At 39.6% G+C, this 17,870-nt stretch overlaps 1 protein-coding gene across 2 annotated transcripts; it reads right to left on the bottom strand.

Moving 5' to 3' along the window:
• Positions 1-17,431, bottom strand: fyb1b (FYN binding protein 1 b). Of its 2 annotated transcripts, XM_026174013.1 has the most exons (19): positions 17,213-17,431; positions 11,999-12,998; positions 7,966-8,068; positions 7,757-7,830; positions 6,924-6,946; positions 6,497-6,558; positions 5,648-5,780; positions 5,376-5,535; positions 5,029-5,149; positions 3,591-3,610; positions 3,407-3,482; positions 3,206-3,289; positions 2,673-2,713; positions 2,165-2,246; positions 1,942-2,041; positions 1,665-1,827; positions 1,510-1,543; positions 1,390-1,421; positions 1-703 (listed from the first exon to the last, which is right to left on the bottom strand). In XM_026174013.1, exons 1-19 carry the CDS (start codon positions 17,429-17,431, stop codon positions 681-683), a joined length of 2,550 nt encoding a protein of 849 aa, XP_026029798.1. In that variant the 3' UTR covers positions 1-680. The 2 variants fall into 2 exon arrangements, with proteins under 2 accessions (XP_026029798.1, XP_026029799.1); XM_026174014.1 differs by lacking the exon at positions 3,206-3,289 and having other exon boundaries at positions 17,213-17,430.
• Positions 17,432-17,870: the final 439 nt, after the last annotated feature.

The raw sequence follows: 17,870 nt of genomic DNA, 5'->3' as shown, positions 1-17,870 counted from the left end.
TTAATTTGGGGTCTTTATTATCTTTCTCAGGTATTGTCTTATTGCAACAACAGGACAAAATATAATGTGTTGAGAAAAAAAATCCAAATAAATCAAAAAAAAAAAAAATACAGGAAGTTCTTCTTAACTTTCTATACAGTGCATGAAAAGTACTTTGGCACAGAATTACGTTTGTCTAAATCTTTAGTTAGACAAAGATAAATGTTTGAATTGGCCTTATAGAAAGGAATATACAAACAGTACATCATCCGCCGAAAAGACAACAAAAGTACAATCTTTTTATTAGCTGTATACTGCAAATATTCTTAAATTTTTGCAAAATCTTTGAAGCAAATTCATAAATTAAAGCCCAAACGAGGAAGAAATGAAGAAAACAGACAGAGAAATATATTAAAATACTGTTGTTTGAACAAATATTTGACACATAGTTTGATTTAGAGCTTTTTTGGGGGGTGGGGGTTAAAGTATGAGATTGTATGTGGCTAGCCTGGCTCCAGCAGTTGGAGCCACCAACCACACATTTTTTTTCTGTCTAATTTCGATGATATAAAGAAAAAAAATAGATTGACACCAAATGGCCATTTTATACCAACTCCCAGTGTATAGCAACAGTAAACATAATAAATAACAAAAGATGCAAATAAGCAATATAAAACAAAAAAGCTGGTGCAGGATGTTCTTTAATCGTTGTCGTAGATGCACTCTGAAATGAAAGCAAAACAATAGTTAAAATGTATTTCCTGTGAGGGTCGTATCCACAGCCAGACAAATAAAATAATTTTTTTTAATATTAACCCACACTCAACACACAAATCAGAAGTACAGCTTTTTTGGTTTCACACTCTTCTACTGGTTTCACATTTGTTTGGTTTAGCTGTTTTGGTTATTTTGTTTTAATACACTGACACCGCAAAGTATTCGACATGATGACAAATGGATTTCGTTTACATAGTTTACAATTGATAAGTTGAATGAATTTCTTTTTCTCAGTGTTTTGAGTCATGTGTCTGCTGCTCAGGTCCTTCCCACTTTTGTGAAAGAGGAGGGAATACACAATCTTAACCAACCATCTTAACCATTAATAGTACTGCACTTGTTTTGCAGTCAGAGGACCTGGGCACTGTGCAGTCGTTGAGTCAACCATGAACTCCCAAAGTATTGTGGAGTTAAATATGAGGGTGTGTCAAACACTGTCAAATTCCAGAACTCAACCATATAGAAAGTCTGTGGTGGGACCTCAAGAGAGCTGTGCATAAAGAGCCATACCTGCAAACCTCAATGTACTGAGGTTTGTGGGAGGGTTAAAATAAAATCCACTTTTTAAAGACTGCTCTGTCAGCAGTTATACTCCTAAAAGTTCAGCTGCACAGCAATGTATTCAGAACGTACCGTCTCCAATATCATCATAGATATCTCCATCGCTGTAAACAAAAACAAAAACATCAGTACTGCCAGTATGTTGTTTAGTTTCTAGCTTAGCATAAATGTGTGAATGTCTGTAGTACTTACTCCATAGCAATGTGGCTGGTCGAGACATAACCAACTGTAAAATGCACATTTTAAGGGTTTAATGGTAAATAGTGCTAGGATTTGTTAATTGGGTAAATGGAGATCTTAAATATATCTATCAATTAATCAATATAATTGAGTAAATAGATACTCACACTTGCCGTCTTCATTTCGACAGATCAGTTTGTTATCCACAGCTTTAGCAATCACATCAAGGGCCTCTCCTGCTTTTACTGGCAGCTCTTTGCCACTCCATTTTTTATTTGTAAGATTGTGGATGACATTCACCTGGTACAGCACCTGTATTTCTCCTTCATACTGAAACAGATTTAAAATTTATATATCTATATATGTGTGTGTGTATATATAAAAACATGCGAAATAAGATAAAAGATATTGTAAGTGTGGTTGAAACATGTTAGAGTGACAAACCTTAAACTTCTTCCTGAATTCCTTCTCCTCCTTCTCAAACTTTTTCTGCTTCTTAGGGTCCATTTCGTCAACTTTGGTTTTGATTTTCCCAGGTGGAATACTTGATGGGAAAACAAACAGAAATTGGAAAGAAATAACAGCTGTATTAAGACATTTCAGTTCATGGATCTAAACAGGTTGGAGTTGATCTTAAATACAGTCTTTTGTTGTGAGGTTGATCTACCTGCTGATGGGAGGTGGGATAGGTGCATTTTGAGAGTCGACGTCATCATATATTTCCTCATCAATTGCTTGACCCGGCTTATCTGTGTTAACACAAGGAAATGGTCGGTGAGTATTGGATTGGATAGTTTTCACTAAGCCTGAATGAAGCTTTAGTTTGCAAACCTTTCTTAAAGGAACACCGTAGACATTATAATAAATGTTACAAAAGAGTAAATATAACAAGTATAACTCACAGACCATCACTATAGTGTTACAGTGGAAAAATACTACAAGTTAAAGTCAAGAAAGTGGGACAGAAATGGCAACGACACAATAGTATCAATATAAAGTTGAACGATCTTAGAACCGATTAGCCTCAATAAGCCTTTGGGTCCTAAAAGACAAACCAACCTGTACCAGAAAAACTTATGTGTGCATTAACGTCTTGTTATGTTAGAGAAACCGTGCCAAGTTGTGTTATTTTGAAATGGACAGTAAAGTGGTCAAATGAGTCAAATGAGTTATACCTGAATTCCCATCTGCTGTAAATTGGCTGGGTGGAGGCACTCTGGGACAACAGAGGAAAAGATAGTTAAAAAATATTATATCCTTTATATTGCTACAGTATCATCAGTTAAAAGTGTGTTAATGTGACTTAAAGCAGCCCTGATTAACAATCATATTCAACTCTGGTTAAAACATGCTTTTGACAGTGTTAGCTGTTAATACATTGATTTTTCTGATTGAGTTGTACAGCAGTCGCGCACATGCAAATTACTCCCAAAGATTAGTAAAATCACAGGTAGTCAGTGATCAGACACAAACATGTAAACGTGACCGTTAGACTCCAGCTTCTCAGACTGCGGAAGTTAAACTGCAAATTAGGACGTTTCAGTGTTATTCAGACAGAGGTGAAGTGTTTTTTCTGATGCTGATGTCGGGAGAAATCAAAACTGAAATGCGGCGTCACTGATAAAAGAGGAGTGACGGCTGAAAGATTAAGGATTAACAACAGTGGACAGTAGATCTGTGGTCAGTCTTACTACTGAGTGTATTTTACACTTTAGAGCTGGCAGGGCGTCTGTTTCGGTCAAACATCCGCAGGAAGCTGCGGGGCTTCAAAGAAGACCTGGGATCGAAGGGACTGGAAAGCCAACCAAGGATGTAATGATCTGCTCTTCTGTCATGTTTTCTGAATCTTTCCAGAGTGTCTTTACGTTTGCATTTACCCGTTTTTTTAAATAACAAAACCAGTTCTCACCTGACTTCTAAGTTTGGATCGACAACATCATCATATATTTCTCCTTCTTCTCCTCCTGGTAGAGGTGGTAGGACAACTACAAGGCATAAGAGATGTAATCAGCAAGATTTCATTGTGTGAGCAACAATATTATTAATATAATAATATATAATAATAAAATGAAACACAGTATTGTAAAATGTACCTCCTGGTCCTTTTTTAGTGCTGTAGAGAAAAAAAAGAGAGATATTAAATGAGAAGCAGGCCAACTTGGCTAACTTTGTTTTTTCACAGTAAATTGGAGAAGTGCTTCATGGGGTAACAGCAAGACAGTAACACTGGAGTTGCCATTAGCGTTTCATAACCCTGACTGACTAGCATTTTCAAACGTATTATCTACGTCTGTGTGCTATGTGCGGATGCTCTTCGTGGATTACTGCTCAGCTTTTAACACCATCCTTCCACACAAACTGGTGGCCAAGCTACAAGACCTGGGGCTTCCATACAGCACCTGCATGTGGATCAATAGCTTCCTCTCGGGCCGTAGACAGAGAGTCAGAGTTGGCCATCACACATCCTCAGCCCTGAGTCTCAGCACTGGCTCACCCCAGGGCTGTGTGCTCAGTCCACTGCTCTACTCTCTCTACACACACGACTGCACTCCTCGCCACCACAGCAACATCTTTGTGAAATTTGCAGATGACACCACAGTGGTGGGGCTCATTTCCAAGGGAGACGAGTCTACGTACAGAGACGAGGTGGAGCAGCTGACGTCATGGTGTAAGGCCAATAACCTCCTCCTCAACACTTCAAAAACCAAAGAACTCATAATAGACTTCAGAAGGAAAAAGGCAGAGATCCAACCACTATTCATAAATGGGGACTGTGTAGAAAGGGTGGCAAGCTTCCGCTTCCTGGGAGTCAATATAGAGGAGAACCTTTCCTGGAGTGTGAACACCTCCGAGCTGCTGAAAAAGGCCCAACAGAGACTGTACTTCCTGAGAATTCTCAGGAGGAATAACATCACACAGAGACTGCTGGTGTCCTTCTACAGAGCCACCATTGAGAGTGTTCTAACTTACTGCATATGCATCTGGTACACTAGCTGCACAGGGGCTCAGAGGAAAGCACTCCAAGGGATCATTAACACCGCCCAAAAGATCACTGGCTGCCCTCTCCCCACACTGGAAGTTCTACACAACGCCCACTGTTTTAAAAAGGCCCAAAACATCATAAAAGACACCTCACATCCTGGCCACTCCCTGTTTGAACTGTTGCCCTCAGGCAGACGGTACAGGGCAATCAGAGCAAGGACTAATAGACTCAAACACAGCTGTTATCCAACTGCAATAACACATCTGAATACTACAAAAACATGTCCATCACGCCACTCTTGTGTTAATCTATGCAGGTCTGAGATGTGTGTGGGATGTATTGAATGTTGTTATATCTATAGTTTTTAGATTCCTATTTTATCATTGATTTATGTATTTAATGATATGCTAGGATATGCAATGATCGGGAATTCTTCATTCGTTTTCCATGACAAGACATAAAGTTCTGACTGATCGTTCTGATCTGTGTCTGTGAAGAAGTGTTGGGGCCACATTAAGGACTCATCATTTACAGTTGCAATCCCGTACCTGTTATCAACTACATCGATGTCATCGTAGACTTCGGGTTCGTACGCCTGCTGAAGTGAGGCTCCTTGATTCTTCAAGGAGTTAAAGTCAATTTCTACTGAAGTCGTCTTCACGTAGCCAACTGTGAGAGCAAAATGAAGCATTGACGAGATGTTAGTGTTGCTCCTACAGTCAGCTTTGAAGCTAAAATATTGACTAAAAATGGAAAAAAAAGACCATAGATGGTGCATAGAGAGATAGCTGATCCTGTATTTGCTGATACAAGTGACAATTTATCCTGTCAGCAAAGAGTTAGAGTGGAAGGTGACGAGAAACTGAGAAAATTGAGGGGTAGATTGTGAACCTACTGGATCCATCCTGTGCTCTTCCCAACCATTTACCCTCGGGGTTTCCCTGGACTCGAATGATGTCCACGGGGTCTCCCTGCTTCAGACCAAGGTCAGTCTTGCTGCTTCGACAATCTGTGGATGCCTTTCCTTTCTGAAGGACCTCCAGGGGACCAACCAACTAACACACAACCATGCATGCACATGAATTCAAATGTGCACATGACAAATAACTTGGTTTTGATGACTGAGGTGTGACAGTCTTATTGATTCTACCTGAGACGTTCACTCACTTTGAATCTTTTCCGGGCCTCTTGTTCCTTCTTCTCGCGTTCCTTCTGCTCCTTCTTCTCAGCCTCCTGACGTTTTTTCTCCTCTTTGTCCTCTTTCTCTTTCTTCTTCTCTTGCTTTTGTTCCGCTGCTTCCCTTTAACACCAAAAGTACAAAGCATTTAAAAACAAAAGTTTTGATAGATGGATGGATAAATAGGTTTAAGATTCAGTTTTATTGGGTAAGAAAGGTGAAGAAGAGCTTTCAGACTGGGTGGAGTTTGTGACAGAAAGCTAACAGGAAGCCTTGAAGGGAACAGATTACAAGATGGTAGCGATGTATAGTTTAATGAGCCACACATCAATGCCGAAGATGCTCAGATTCTCACTGGGAGTAACAGGGATTGATTGTACCAATTTAGTCAAAATAAACCTGGTTTATAAATGTATATATTTTATGTTTATGTAAGATATTCTTAGGTTCTATAAAAACAAGAGCTTTATTTGATATCATTACCCAAAATATTCCAAGACTTCTGATGTCCCTTAAAAAGTGAAGTTAGAAAGGAGATTTAATTTACTCTAAGTTTGTCTGCTCCCTTGTTTTAATCGGTTAAAGTGCCACAGACCGAAAAGCAACAACATCTCATAGTGATGCAAAACAACCACTAGATGGTAGTGTTAATAAGGTGTGACGTGGACACAGCTGAACATTTACCGCAGACATTTTGAACTTTGGGTCTAAGCAGACTTATTTCATACGCAGTCCTCAAACATTGTGTATAAAAAGGCCAGTTATTCTTTCACACTTTAAAACCTAGACATCACGAGTGAGGTGTGGGATAAGCCAATGGAGGTGTGACAATCTCTCACCATCGTTCATCAAGATCTTCATACATCTCTCCATCATCATCATCGTCGTCATTAATTTCCTCCTGGGAGGAGAGGACATAAAGCAACAGAAATATATAAGGCTATAACCTTAGTCAAGTTAAGACACGTTTAATTTTAGAGTATAAACTTTTCAACTTAATTATTTGAATTCGTTAAAGATATTTAACCTCCAGAAGTTCTGCTTGGACTACAAAAGCCTCTTTGAAGCAGACCTACAATCTGTCAAAAGTCATGTTTTTTTACCCATACGTTCATTTATAATTACTTCCAGGGCTCGTGTTATTTAGTCACTATTCTGTTGCCGTTTCCTTCTGTGGTACCACTGGTGGTGATGTGGTTTATTCTGCACTTTCACCTGCATGGCAATCTGTATTTATATGAGTGAAAGTAATTCAGCATGTCTCACCTTTCCTCTCTGGCTTGGGTGGGCTGCAAAAAGAGAAACAATAAAGCAGCGTTACAATGAGACCCTTTTGAAGCAGATATCACTATCTGAATTCATGTTCATACTGTGAAGTTTAACGTGCTCAATGCTGACTGTCAACTGTACCAAAAACATTTTAAGAATTAGTCTTTTTTTAAGTGTGATATGAAAATACATAATATTTAGAAAACTAAATCTCTTTAGCTTCATGCTAACTTTTTCATCTTTCAGCTGCTGCCTTCAAGGGTCGCCACAGCAGATCATCTGGGTCCATCTCACCATATCCCTAGCATCTTCCTCACCATCTTGTAAACTTTCTCTTTCAGTCTAGCTGCTATCCTTCTGTCAAAAATCACTTGTCTCCATCGGCTCCACCCTGCCTGCACTCTCTTCCTCACCTCTCTTGTGCGGGTCTGTTGCTTTGTACGGTAAAGTATTCATGTTCACTGCTTCTGCTCCCTGCATCTTATCCTTATGCTAACTAATGTAGGTAAAGGTAGGTAAACAGTGATGGTGAGGTTGCACTAGAATCCACTGGATTAAAAAAATATTTTGGGATTACTCCAAAATGAAGCATTTAAAATAGTATACTTTATACTTAGGAATAGTTGAAGCCATAACATTTTGAGTTCTAAAAATATTCTTTTCTTCCTTTCATACAACTCCACACATTTTCAATGCCAATAAAATGCATTTTACGTATTTAGAAATTACCACTGTCTCCTAGCACAAAGTTCAGCTTCTTCTGTTTTCCTGTGATGTTAAAAAAAAGTTGTGCAACACTAGTTTTAGAGACTTAGAGACTTTTACTGGACCTGCAGATGGTGGTAGAGGCGGAGGAGAATTGGTCACGTGATCGACATCGTCGTAAGTGTCTTCTTGCTGGTTCCTAAACAGCAGGTTAGGATTTAGCTGTTATTAATTCGAGTAGCATTATCCAGATAATACACAGCATGTCCAACATTTATCACCGTGTTTCTGGTCAAACAGGAAAATGAAAAAGTGTGTTTAATGTGTCACTCACATGGCTCCAGGATGTCGTGGGGGCAGATTTGGCAGTGCAGGTGGTGGGGCTTGATTCTGGGCCACATGGTTGCTCGCAGCAATGGGTTTCTTAAAACTGGGACCTGCAGCAGAAACATGCAGTGTTGACGCTGTGTTAGCCGATTACTCTTTAGGTGGTTTTGCTGTACTTTACTTGCTTCCAGTGTAAATTTAGCACTTTTTAGACCAATGCAAATGAATTTCACCAACACTGTCTGACACCATCTCTGATGACCACACAAGACGTGTACATAAATAGATGGGTATCTATGTTTCTAAATGTGAAAAACTTCCATTTTTCTTTGAAATAGGTCTCTCTAATTTCTGTGATGATTATATATGTCAAAGAGTCACATCAGTCTCATCTAGACACATCGAAACTGGTGCAAAGATGGTCCTCTGTACATAATCTTCAGAGACTGTTGACGGTATGTGTTAATAGGACTCTGACTATGATCAAGAATAATATATAAAAAATTTCTGCAACGAGGCATTTGAATCTCCTAGAGTGTTTTTCCTGCTTAAGTAACCCTTGTGTCACAAGATTTCGAGAACAATGACCAATCTTCGTTCACTGTCCACATAAAAAAATGTCCCAGGAACTTTAAAATGTGACTCACGGAGTTTTGAGAGTACTGAAAGTAAAAGTGAAAATGGCTACGTCTTTATGGAGTCTTTTTTGCCATGAAATGTATTCAGGTGTATAATGTGTAATGCACAACAACCAGGAAGTAATTAACAGTAAGTGCTTCAAAATGGTGTGTCTGTAATGTCGGTAAATGTGTTTCTTTGGCCACTAAATTTGAATGATGCACCTAAAAACAAACTCCAGTAATGTAGGCGATGCGAATTATGTAAATCTTTATAACTTTACTCAAGATCAATATAGGATCACAAAAGCCATAAGAAATAAAGGAAAGAAAGTGAGAGTACAGTGTTATTATCCAGAGTTATTACTAGTGGACGCTAGGCAATGTGGTTTGGTGGAATGAATCTCACAAAACTGCAAAACTGTGATCAGAACATTGCTCTCTTGGCCTTTAGAATTCCAGCCAAGACAGCCGACCCGACCTCTGACTGGAATATATTCACGTATGTTTCTATAGACAGAGCCTGTCTTTAAAAAGGCTCGCTGGCTTGCTGGAACTTACTTCCCCATGTGGTGAAACAAACTCGGCTGTCAGAGTGGCGAGTGAAGTGGGGGTAGAAAAGAGAAACTGGACAGGGAACTTGCAAATAGAGGAACCTAGTGTCACTTTAGTCTCTTATGTGAAGCTCGGAAGAACTGCAGCATTTGTGTAAACACACTGAAAATACACAGAGTATCTCATGCAGTGCAATATTTCATGCACAAGCATACTTTGTGTATTTCTTTTAGGTCTTATAAGCTAAAGTATGCTCAATAACTGCTGGCCAAACACTGCCCACGTCACTGAAACCACACTGACTTGTGAAGCAACTTCTATTTCACACTTCAGAAATGCGTTAACAGATCCTGTCCAAAGTAGCATTGCGGGCGATATAGAGGAAATGCACTTCAACCAATAAAATAAGAGGAACACCTTCTTTAGACAGTCACGAGAGCTGCATGCTCTTGAGTGCCCCACATTAACTCTTACACATTTAACCCTTTTCACGGGGGTGGGGAGACTGACTCTGCTTCTATAGAGAGTCCATTACATAAAATGTTGCTGGGGCTTGTTTTCCTGCAAATTCTGCTGTGTTTAATTTGCCATATGTGTTGTATACAGATTGAGATTAGAGAACCAAACACCCATGAGACCAAACTGAAAACAAAGGATGTAAAATCAAACAAAAAGCTGAAGTATTTCTGACTGGGGGGGTGGGGGGGGCGCACATGTGCATCCCTGCTGGCTGGCAAAAGTTTACTGCCTGAAGCTGAACTCCCTGTCTCACATATGTAGAGCATATTTTCTACTTTCTTGTACGTTAGGCCATACTGCAAAGCAATAAAATGTTCATTTTCATCTCATTTTGAAAAGCCTATTTTGTGAGTTTGTTAAGCATTTTTTTAGAGTTCTCTTTTGATAGAGATACACATGATCTCATCAAGATTTGTCAGCAACCACAGCGGTCATCCATTTTTTATTAATAAAAAACAAATCCAAGACCTAAGTTTGGGTTTAAATGCTGTTTTCTAGTATTTCTTAGTGTACTCTTTGGATATTCAGCATTTCTTTAAACTAGAAACACCGAACTGTTCATCTATCAAATAAAATAAGTTTTTTTTCTAGTACAAGTGTATTTATTTACTTTCAAATAGTAAGGTTTCTTGTTCTGTATTGAAAAGTACACATTCTAGTCTTGCAACACTTCTGCTGTCATCTTACAGTAATGGGTGATAACAGGTAATTAAAATAAACAACAAATATATTTACATCTATGTATATTTTTTAAAGTAAAATTCTGAACTCTCCTTCGATTCTGAATAAAGGAAGTAGCTAACGTGCTGGGTTAACTTTAGCTTCATGAAGGTGTGATCACACGTGTCTGGGACAACGTTAAACTGTGAAAGCACGCCTCCACTGCATACTTGTGTAGAAAACACCAGACTGCTTTTCATTTAGGTTTAGTATCTTGCCCTAAGATCCTGTGTCATGCAGACTGGAGGAGGGATCAAACCACTGACCTTCAACTTAGTAGAAAACCTGCTTGACCTGCTGAGCCACAGCCACCATAAGTGGTACCATATAAATGAAACTGAATTGAATGATTCAGTAGATGATTACATTTAACTTTTACAAATATGGAAGGCTGTCAGCAGGTTTCTGAATGCGATAACTCGAGAACAAAGCAACATAGGAGTGCCAAATTGATACAATTGTATCTACTAAAACTATTAGGAGTTGTTTAAATCTCAGTGACCTCGGCCTCAAGGTCAGGGGTCAGGGGTCAGAGGATAAGTTTCCTCAAAATCTTGTGAATGTGACAACTTTATCGTGGCTTGCTATACAGGTGGATGTCAGCAACCTGTCTGCTATCCGCCTAACTCAGTAATTCAGTCAATTTATGCTCACGACACCCTAAACAAACCAAAGTTTCAAGGCACACTTGTGTTCATATTTGTGAAAAACAGCATCTCAAACATTTTACATGCTCGTGGTGCTTCTTTTGATTACACTGTCAGATTAAAAGACTTTTGGTCATTTGGACCTGCAATAAGTTCCATTAGTTTATAACTTGCCTCAATAACCTTATCAGACCCTTACACACAGGCCAACAAACGGTCTTGGTTCAGATCCACCACTCTATTGAAGCAGGCCAAGTTTTCTCAAAATATATATTTGGCTTCTACGTGGCTTCCTTCCTTTTGACACCCTGAGCCAGATGAAGCCACAATCCAAAAGGCAATGACCTTTGGCTGAAACGTGGCCCATCTCTTTACTTTTCTTTGGGAGTTGACTCAGGATGAGTACAAACACCACATGTCAGCCACAGGTCTACCAATTATGGGCCAGATGTCAGATGTGTTATAACATTTGGGTCACATCATGTACATGCTTGCCATAACCCATATCGAGCATGGCTCATGACATTTGGCTCAGGGCTGGGCCACATATCACAACTAAAGGTGGGTCTTGATACATCATTTGGTCTCAGTGTTGCTAATTCAAGTCAATAACCTGGACTTATCTATAGCTTGTGTGTCATTGGGGTCTTTTGGGGCATATTTATAACAAGTACAAAATCTCTCAGCTTTGTGGTTATTTGTGGTTAATTATATTAATAGCCTGCCTGTGCAACGGTTTTGGTTGAGCGAAATTATAGTATTTTATTTTTATGTTATCCCTGCATAGTACTACTTTTCAAGTATATGCGTCTGTGCAGTGTACAGATCCAGAGTGTACTATCCGAGATTGCTAGTGTCAGCAGACAATTTAGCATCCAACCAAACTGTTACGCCTCTTGGCTGTATGTATGGCAAAAAGTCAGCATGCCACTGACCAAAATGATAGTGTGGCTTTGCGGTTACACGGACAAATCCAACTTACCCTCGTCAGAGGCCTCTGAGCCTCTTTTAATGTTCTCCAGGTTGACTTTCGGAGGTCGGTTAGGTTTAGCAGGAGGAGGACCCAGAGCCAAGCTGTTGGGGAGAGGGTTACGCTTTGGGCCTGATGAATTATTTCCGTTAACACCACCGCTGGCCAGAGGAGAGGGCTTGACTGGCTTCTTAAAACTGGGCTTCTTACTGGCTGGAGGTTTTGGAGGAGGAATGGAGTTAGTAGCTGTAAGGCCAGGTTTGCTGGTCCCACCACTCTCTGTCTGCTCAGTCTTTTCCTCCTTGTTGAACAGATTCTGAGCAGTCCTGAAGTTTGAAGTGGGCTTAGAAGAAGAGTTGGCCAGCGATGAAGGTTTGATCACATTGTCTTTGTTCCCTCCTGCCTGTTCCTCAGCTTGCTGCCGTAATTTTACAATGCCGCCAATCGGTTTTTGTTGCACACCAGGCAATTTAAGTGGCGCAGGACTGCTGTTTGGTGCTGCATTGTTTTCGTCTTTAACCCAGCTGGGCTTGTTGCTGATTGCTGGTGAAGGTTTAGGAAAGGCAGGTTTGGACTCAGACACGGTGGAGGTAAGAGGAGGTTTGTTGAATGGAGGCTTCTGTGCCAGGCTTTTAACTTCAGGAGCCTGTGATAAGGGTGATTTCAAGGGTGTCTGCTGTTTATTAACAGTAAAGGGTTTGCTGTTCGTGTTGCTATCATCCTGGATGTTGGCAAATCTGCTTGCCAAGGCTTTAGCTTTATTTGGCTCTTGTACCTCTGTGTCACTTTTAGTAGATACTGTGTTTTTTAGGAAACTTGGTTTTGGAGCCGTATTTACTGCACTGCCAGAGAGGCTTTCCAAGACTGGTTTCTTCTGTATAGGTGGGCCAGAGGAGAGGGTCGGGTGCAAGGGTTGTTTGATACGTCCAGGGGGCGCAGAAGAAGTCTCGTCAGTGCTTCCCCCACCTGCTTGGAAGCGAGCCATGATGGCCTTTACATCTGACTTATTGTCCTGAAGGGAAAAAAAAGACATAAGGGGTTCAGAAAGTGAGTTAATAAGAATCCAACACCACAGTAAGGATCAAACAGATGTTTACTTAAAGAAGAATCTAAGCTAAAGGAAAATAAGACCGTGCTTGCTAGAACATAAATGGCTTCAGCAGAAAATAAAATCCAGACAGAGCAAAAAGGGAATTTAAAAAAATGAGTTGCTCACACTGAGCTGCCATGAAAGTTCAAATAGGAACAGAAAGTTTCATTTCCTCTCATTTCCTTTCATTGTCCAGTCAGTAGAATTTGTGCTTTCTCTTCAGTTTCTCTTTCACTGCTCAATTAAACGGTCTTTTTTTCTCCCCAGTAATTTACCCAAGATCCCTCTCACACTATTTTTTTCTATGCACACATAGAAACTTAATGCACAGAGCTTTGTCTCAAAAGGTTAATCACAGGCTTTGTGGTTCAAACATGTTCAAATGACACTACATCTCAAAGTGTAGTAGTGGTTAGGCCAGCACCTTGATTGCAGCTACGGATTTGCAAAAGTGACCCTGTTTGTTAGTGTCTCTCTGTTAAAGATTTAATGTTTATAACAAAATATCCTCTGTCATGAAAATAAGGGATTTTATGTTCCTTGACTATAAGTATTCTCAGCATTTACAGGATTGTGTAATACAGGAACTTTGCAGATGACTCATGTCATTATTTTTCTATGTTTGGCACTCTTAAGCAATATTTGGAAAAAAAGAGACTATTTTCTGTCTTACAGTATTTTACCTTGAGAATTGCCAGCATTCAAAACACATCTGTTTCTGAGTCTGTTGCATTTGGCAGCATGGTGCAGTGGTTAGTATTGTTGACTCATACCTGGTATGAGTTCTGACCCTTGTGGTCAGGCTTTGTATGTGCATGTTCTGCCTGTGTAGGTTTTCTCCAGGTGCTCTAGCATCATTTCACAGTCTAAAGACATGGATATTTGGCTAACTGGTGGTTGTAAAGTTGTTGTAGGTACACTCTTATGTTGCCCTGTGATAAACTGGCGAGTTATCCCTACTCTCACATGATGTCAGAGTAAATGTGCTACATATGTCTGTACAACAAAAGCATCCTATAGGTTAAGATTAATAAAAGAAAAGATAATCAATCGAAGGATTGAGTGATTTTTCTTTTCTTCAGATGTTTAATATACTTGTCTTACAATCCCACACAATAATGTGGAAGTCTTAACATCAACTACTGCCCAGTTATTGTCTTCACTCCAGGTTTCATCATTTAAAAAACACACAATAACTAAAAACTTCCGACTAAAAAAAAACCCTTCTCTCAAACCACACTCTGTACCAACTTCCTGGTTTTTTCACTGTCATAAACACAAGTTTCAAATGGCCCCAGTTTAAAAGCATTTATTACATGGACCTTTGTAATATACCTGTTTCAAGGTAGCTGCAAAATGGTGTTTACACTGGAAATAATTTAGATGGTCTGTGTTTTTAGAGTGGCTTTGAATGAATGAGGAGTTCAAATATGTGAACTGGAACAGTCGGTCTGTGAGTATGTAAAAGTGTGAGGCAGGAATAAGCTGCATTACTAACCTGAGGTACATTATTAACCACACTTTCATCCAGCGTCAGTTTAACAAAGTGTCATATATTTGGCTCGTGACCAACTAGGAGCCACACCTATTCTAATGAAGCTGGCTTGAGCAGGAAGTAGAGATAAGAGCATGAGGACACACAGCTGCAGCTATTCCTATGGAGCAATAAAAGCAAGGGAACACAATGCAATGGAAAGTGCAAATGCGCACCGCTATAAACAGAAACACTTAGCACACAGTGTTAACGTGCACTTATGTGCTGAGACTTAGACACAAAAACACAGAGTGAAGTGGAAGCTGATTTCTCTTGCTGACTTCTCATTGTAATAATGTGATATTGCATATGATGGCTTAGTGAGTTTCATAATCAGCATACAGTCCTGTGAAAAAGGAATATCACCCCATGGTTCAGTAGCTTGTAGAAACACCCTTAGTAACAATAACTAAAAATAGTTCTCTTCTGTATTACGTTGCAACGTTATAGAGGAATTTTAAAACACTGCTTCTGTTCATTGAAATTTGTGGGCATTTTTGCATTTGTATTGGTTTTGGATGCACAGCTCTCTTAAGGTCCCACCACAGCGAGGTTGAGGTCTGGACTCTGACTAGAGCATTGCAGTCCCTTGTGTTTTTTCTTTTTCTATTTTAGTCATTATATGTGGTTTACTGCTGTGCTTGGCATCATTGATCTGTTTCGTGACCCAATTTCAACCAAGATTTAGCTGAAACTGCACATTTAATTCTAGAACACTTTGGTATACAGAGGACTTCATGGTTGACTCAGTGACTGCAAGGTGCACATGTCCTGTGGCTGCAAAGCAAACCCAAATCATCAGCATCATCCATCAATAAGCTTGAAAGCTAGTGTGAGCCGCTTGTATCAACATGCTGTTTAGTTTTCCCCAAGCATGGTACAGTGTATTATTATTGCCAAACATTTGCTCTTTGGTCTCATCTGTCCAAAAGGCACTGTTCCAGGAGTCTTGTGATTTTTTCAGATGCAACTTTGTAACCTAAGTTGTGCGGCTCTGCTCTTTTTAGAAAGAAGAAGCTTTTTCTTTCAGCCTTTCCAGACATGTCATACTGTAGCGTCTGAGAAATACACTTCCAGTATATTTTACTGATGACATAATGCCCCAGTACTGTACATGGATCTATCTACTCTGGCGACCCTCTCTCTGGAAAGTAAGGGAGTGACAAAAAGTACCAGTCTCAGTCTTTAAGATGATGACTTTAGTCACCACCAGTGACCATGGACCAGACCATGTAGGGAATTTCGAGTCTTTAAAAGCTACACTGTCTAAAGAACTGAATCAGCAGTGGAGAAGTGGATGGTGTTTTATTTGATACATTTGGACACATTTTATTCTGAAATGTGCATTCACTGTTATCAATGAATGCACATCCACTGTCAACAACATGGCTTCAGTGTTGAAGAGAGAAATGTCAGCATATGCTCTTTAACAGCCAATCTCTCAGTAAACTGAGAGAGACAGTGGGTGGAACTTCACTGCAGTGGTGCCAGTAACATCAAGCGTTAAATATGTTAACGCTGAGCCTGAAATGCGGTTGAATATTAAATCGGTAGAAAGAAAAAGAGGAAAGTTCCCTCATAATACTTCTGTTTTTTAACCGCGGTAAGCTATAAATTACCCAATATGTTATGTACAGGATTATTGCAGTTGCTTCTTCTCGAGATACGGGTGCACTGCAGTTGCAATTTTGTAAAGGACCTGCAAATTTTGTCACATACCAGAAACACCTCTTGATAGGATAGCCATTTATTGCACTACAGCTCAACACAAAGCTGCCATAGTTTGTGTGGCACCTATATACTTCTCTGAGATGGTTCAAAGGTTTGAACCATAAATTTAATGCAAAGCTGTTTAATGTAATTCTAGCTATGAAAATAATTATATGTAAATAATCCATTGTTATGGTGCAGGGTCAATGCACAAATAACATAATAAGCACAGAGTCTTGGATGCTAAACCAGTTACTCCAAACACATTTTCTCTTTTAATGTTTGTTCTTTCACAGAAGCCTTGTGAAAAGTGACCAGCTGAGAAACGACAGAGGAAGAGGAACCACGATTTCTATTTACAGTGTGATGAAAAGTGCAGAGCAAAGGTGCCTTGCTTAATCGAACTGACACAAAACCCAGAACCACCAACCCCAACTGTGAGGTTGAACTTTTCATTTTTTACACAGTACGTGAAAAGAAAATTGGGAGAAAAATGCTTTAAATATCAAACTATTTTTAACGAGTTTAAACACGTGGTTTTAATTCAGCATTTTACTTTACTTAACTTTAACGATCACTGAAATGAATGAAAGCTTATGTTGACTGCTCAGAATACAAATATGACAACTCTGCTTTTGTCAGTGTGTACACATTAACTCGCTCAAGCAAATTAAAATGTACCAGTTTGTAATAATAATCAAGTATGGCTGACTTCTAAAAGATACAAAAGCTCATGCTATCCTGTCACGATAAGCCGTCTATAACACACATAACAACCATTCTGCAGTTTCAAGAGCAAGTTCCTTCTGTTAAACCCACAGTACCCACTTAGAGTATTTCAATCATTTAAAATGTGATGATTAATTATTTAAGTGTCTTAAGTTTTACTCACCATCTTGAGGAAGACTTTCCCAGGCAGAGAGCTGGTCAACGACTGGCTGGTGGATAAAGGAGAGTGTTTGTTCAGTGCCTCTGTGCGAGTTTCTGTTTCTGTCACAGAGAGAAAGGCACTGAGATAGTGAGTGTTGATAGTGAATGACAAAGAGTGTGGCTGAGCATTGAGCATGTATGTCTGAGGGGGGGATGTATACTCCCGTTCTTTCAGTGACATAAGCATCTGTCTACAACTGACTACTTCCTCTCTTAGTAGTATGTGTGTTTTGTGTGACTGTGGGTGTCACAACTCCTGTTATCTCCGTGTTTTGATCTCATTGATTTGCCTATCCCTGGCAAATTCCCTGCAGTTTCCCACTGTCCTTAACAAATGATGTTCACTCAGTCAGAGGCAGGTCAAAATGAAAAAACAAACCAAAACAGCCACAGTCAAAACTGTTTCATGGCAACTGTGTTAAAGAGGTGTTATAGCTTGTATGATGAAAAGGTTTTTGGTCAGCAGTGCGGGAAGACAACAAGCCATAGCCAATGAACAACATTAGAAGACAGCACAGGAAACATTGTGGTCATATGAGCGGCGCAAAGACAAGACAAGCGTATAAGACCAGCGTACGTCCATGCTAGTGGCTCTTTGAAGCCTTAGAAGTGCTTTGAGC

The sequence above is a fragment of the Astatotilapia calliptera genome, chromosome 7 (genome assembly GCF_900246225.1).
Source record: "Astatotilapia calliptera chromosome 7, fAstCal1.2, whole genome shotgun sequence".
Lineage (NCBI taxonomy): Eukaryota > Metazoa > Chordata > Actinopteri > Cichliformes > Cichlidae > Astatotilapia > Astatotilapia calliptera.
This window is presented reverse-complemented; position numbering and strand designations above follow the sequence as displayed.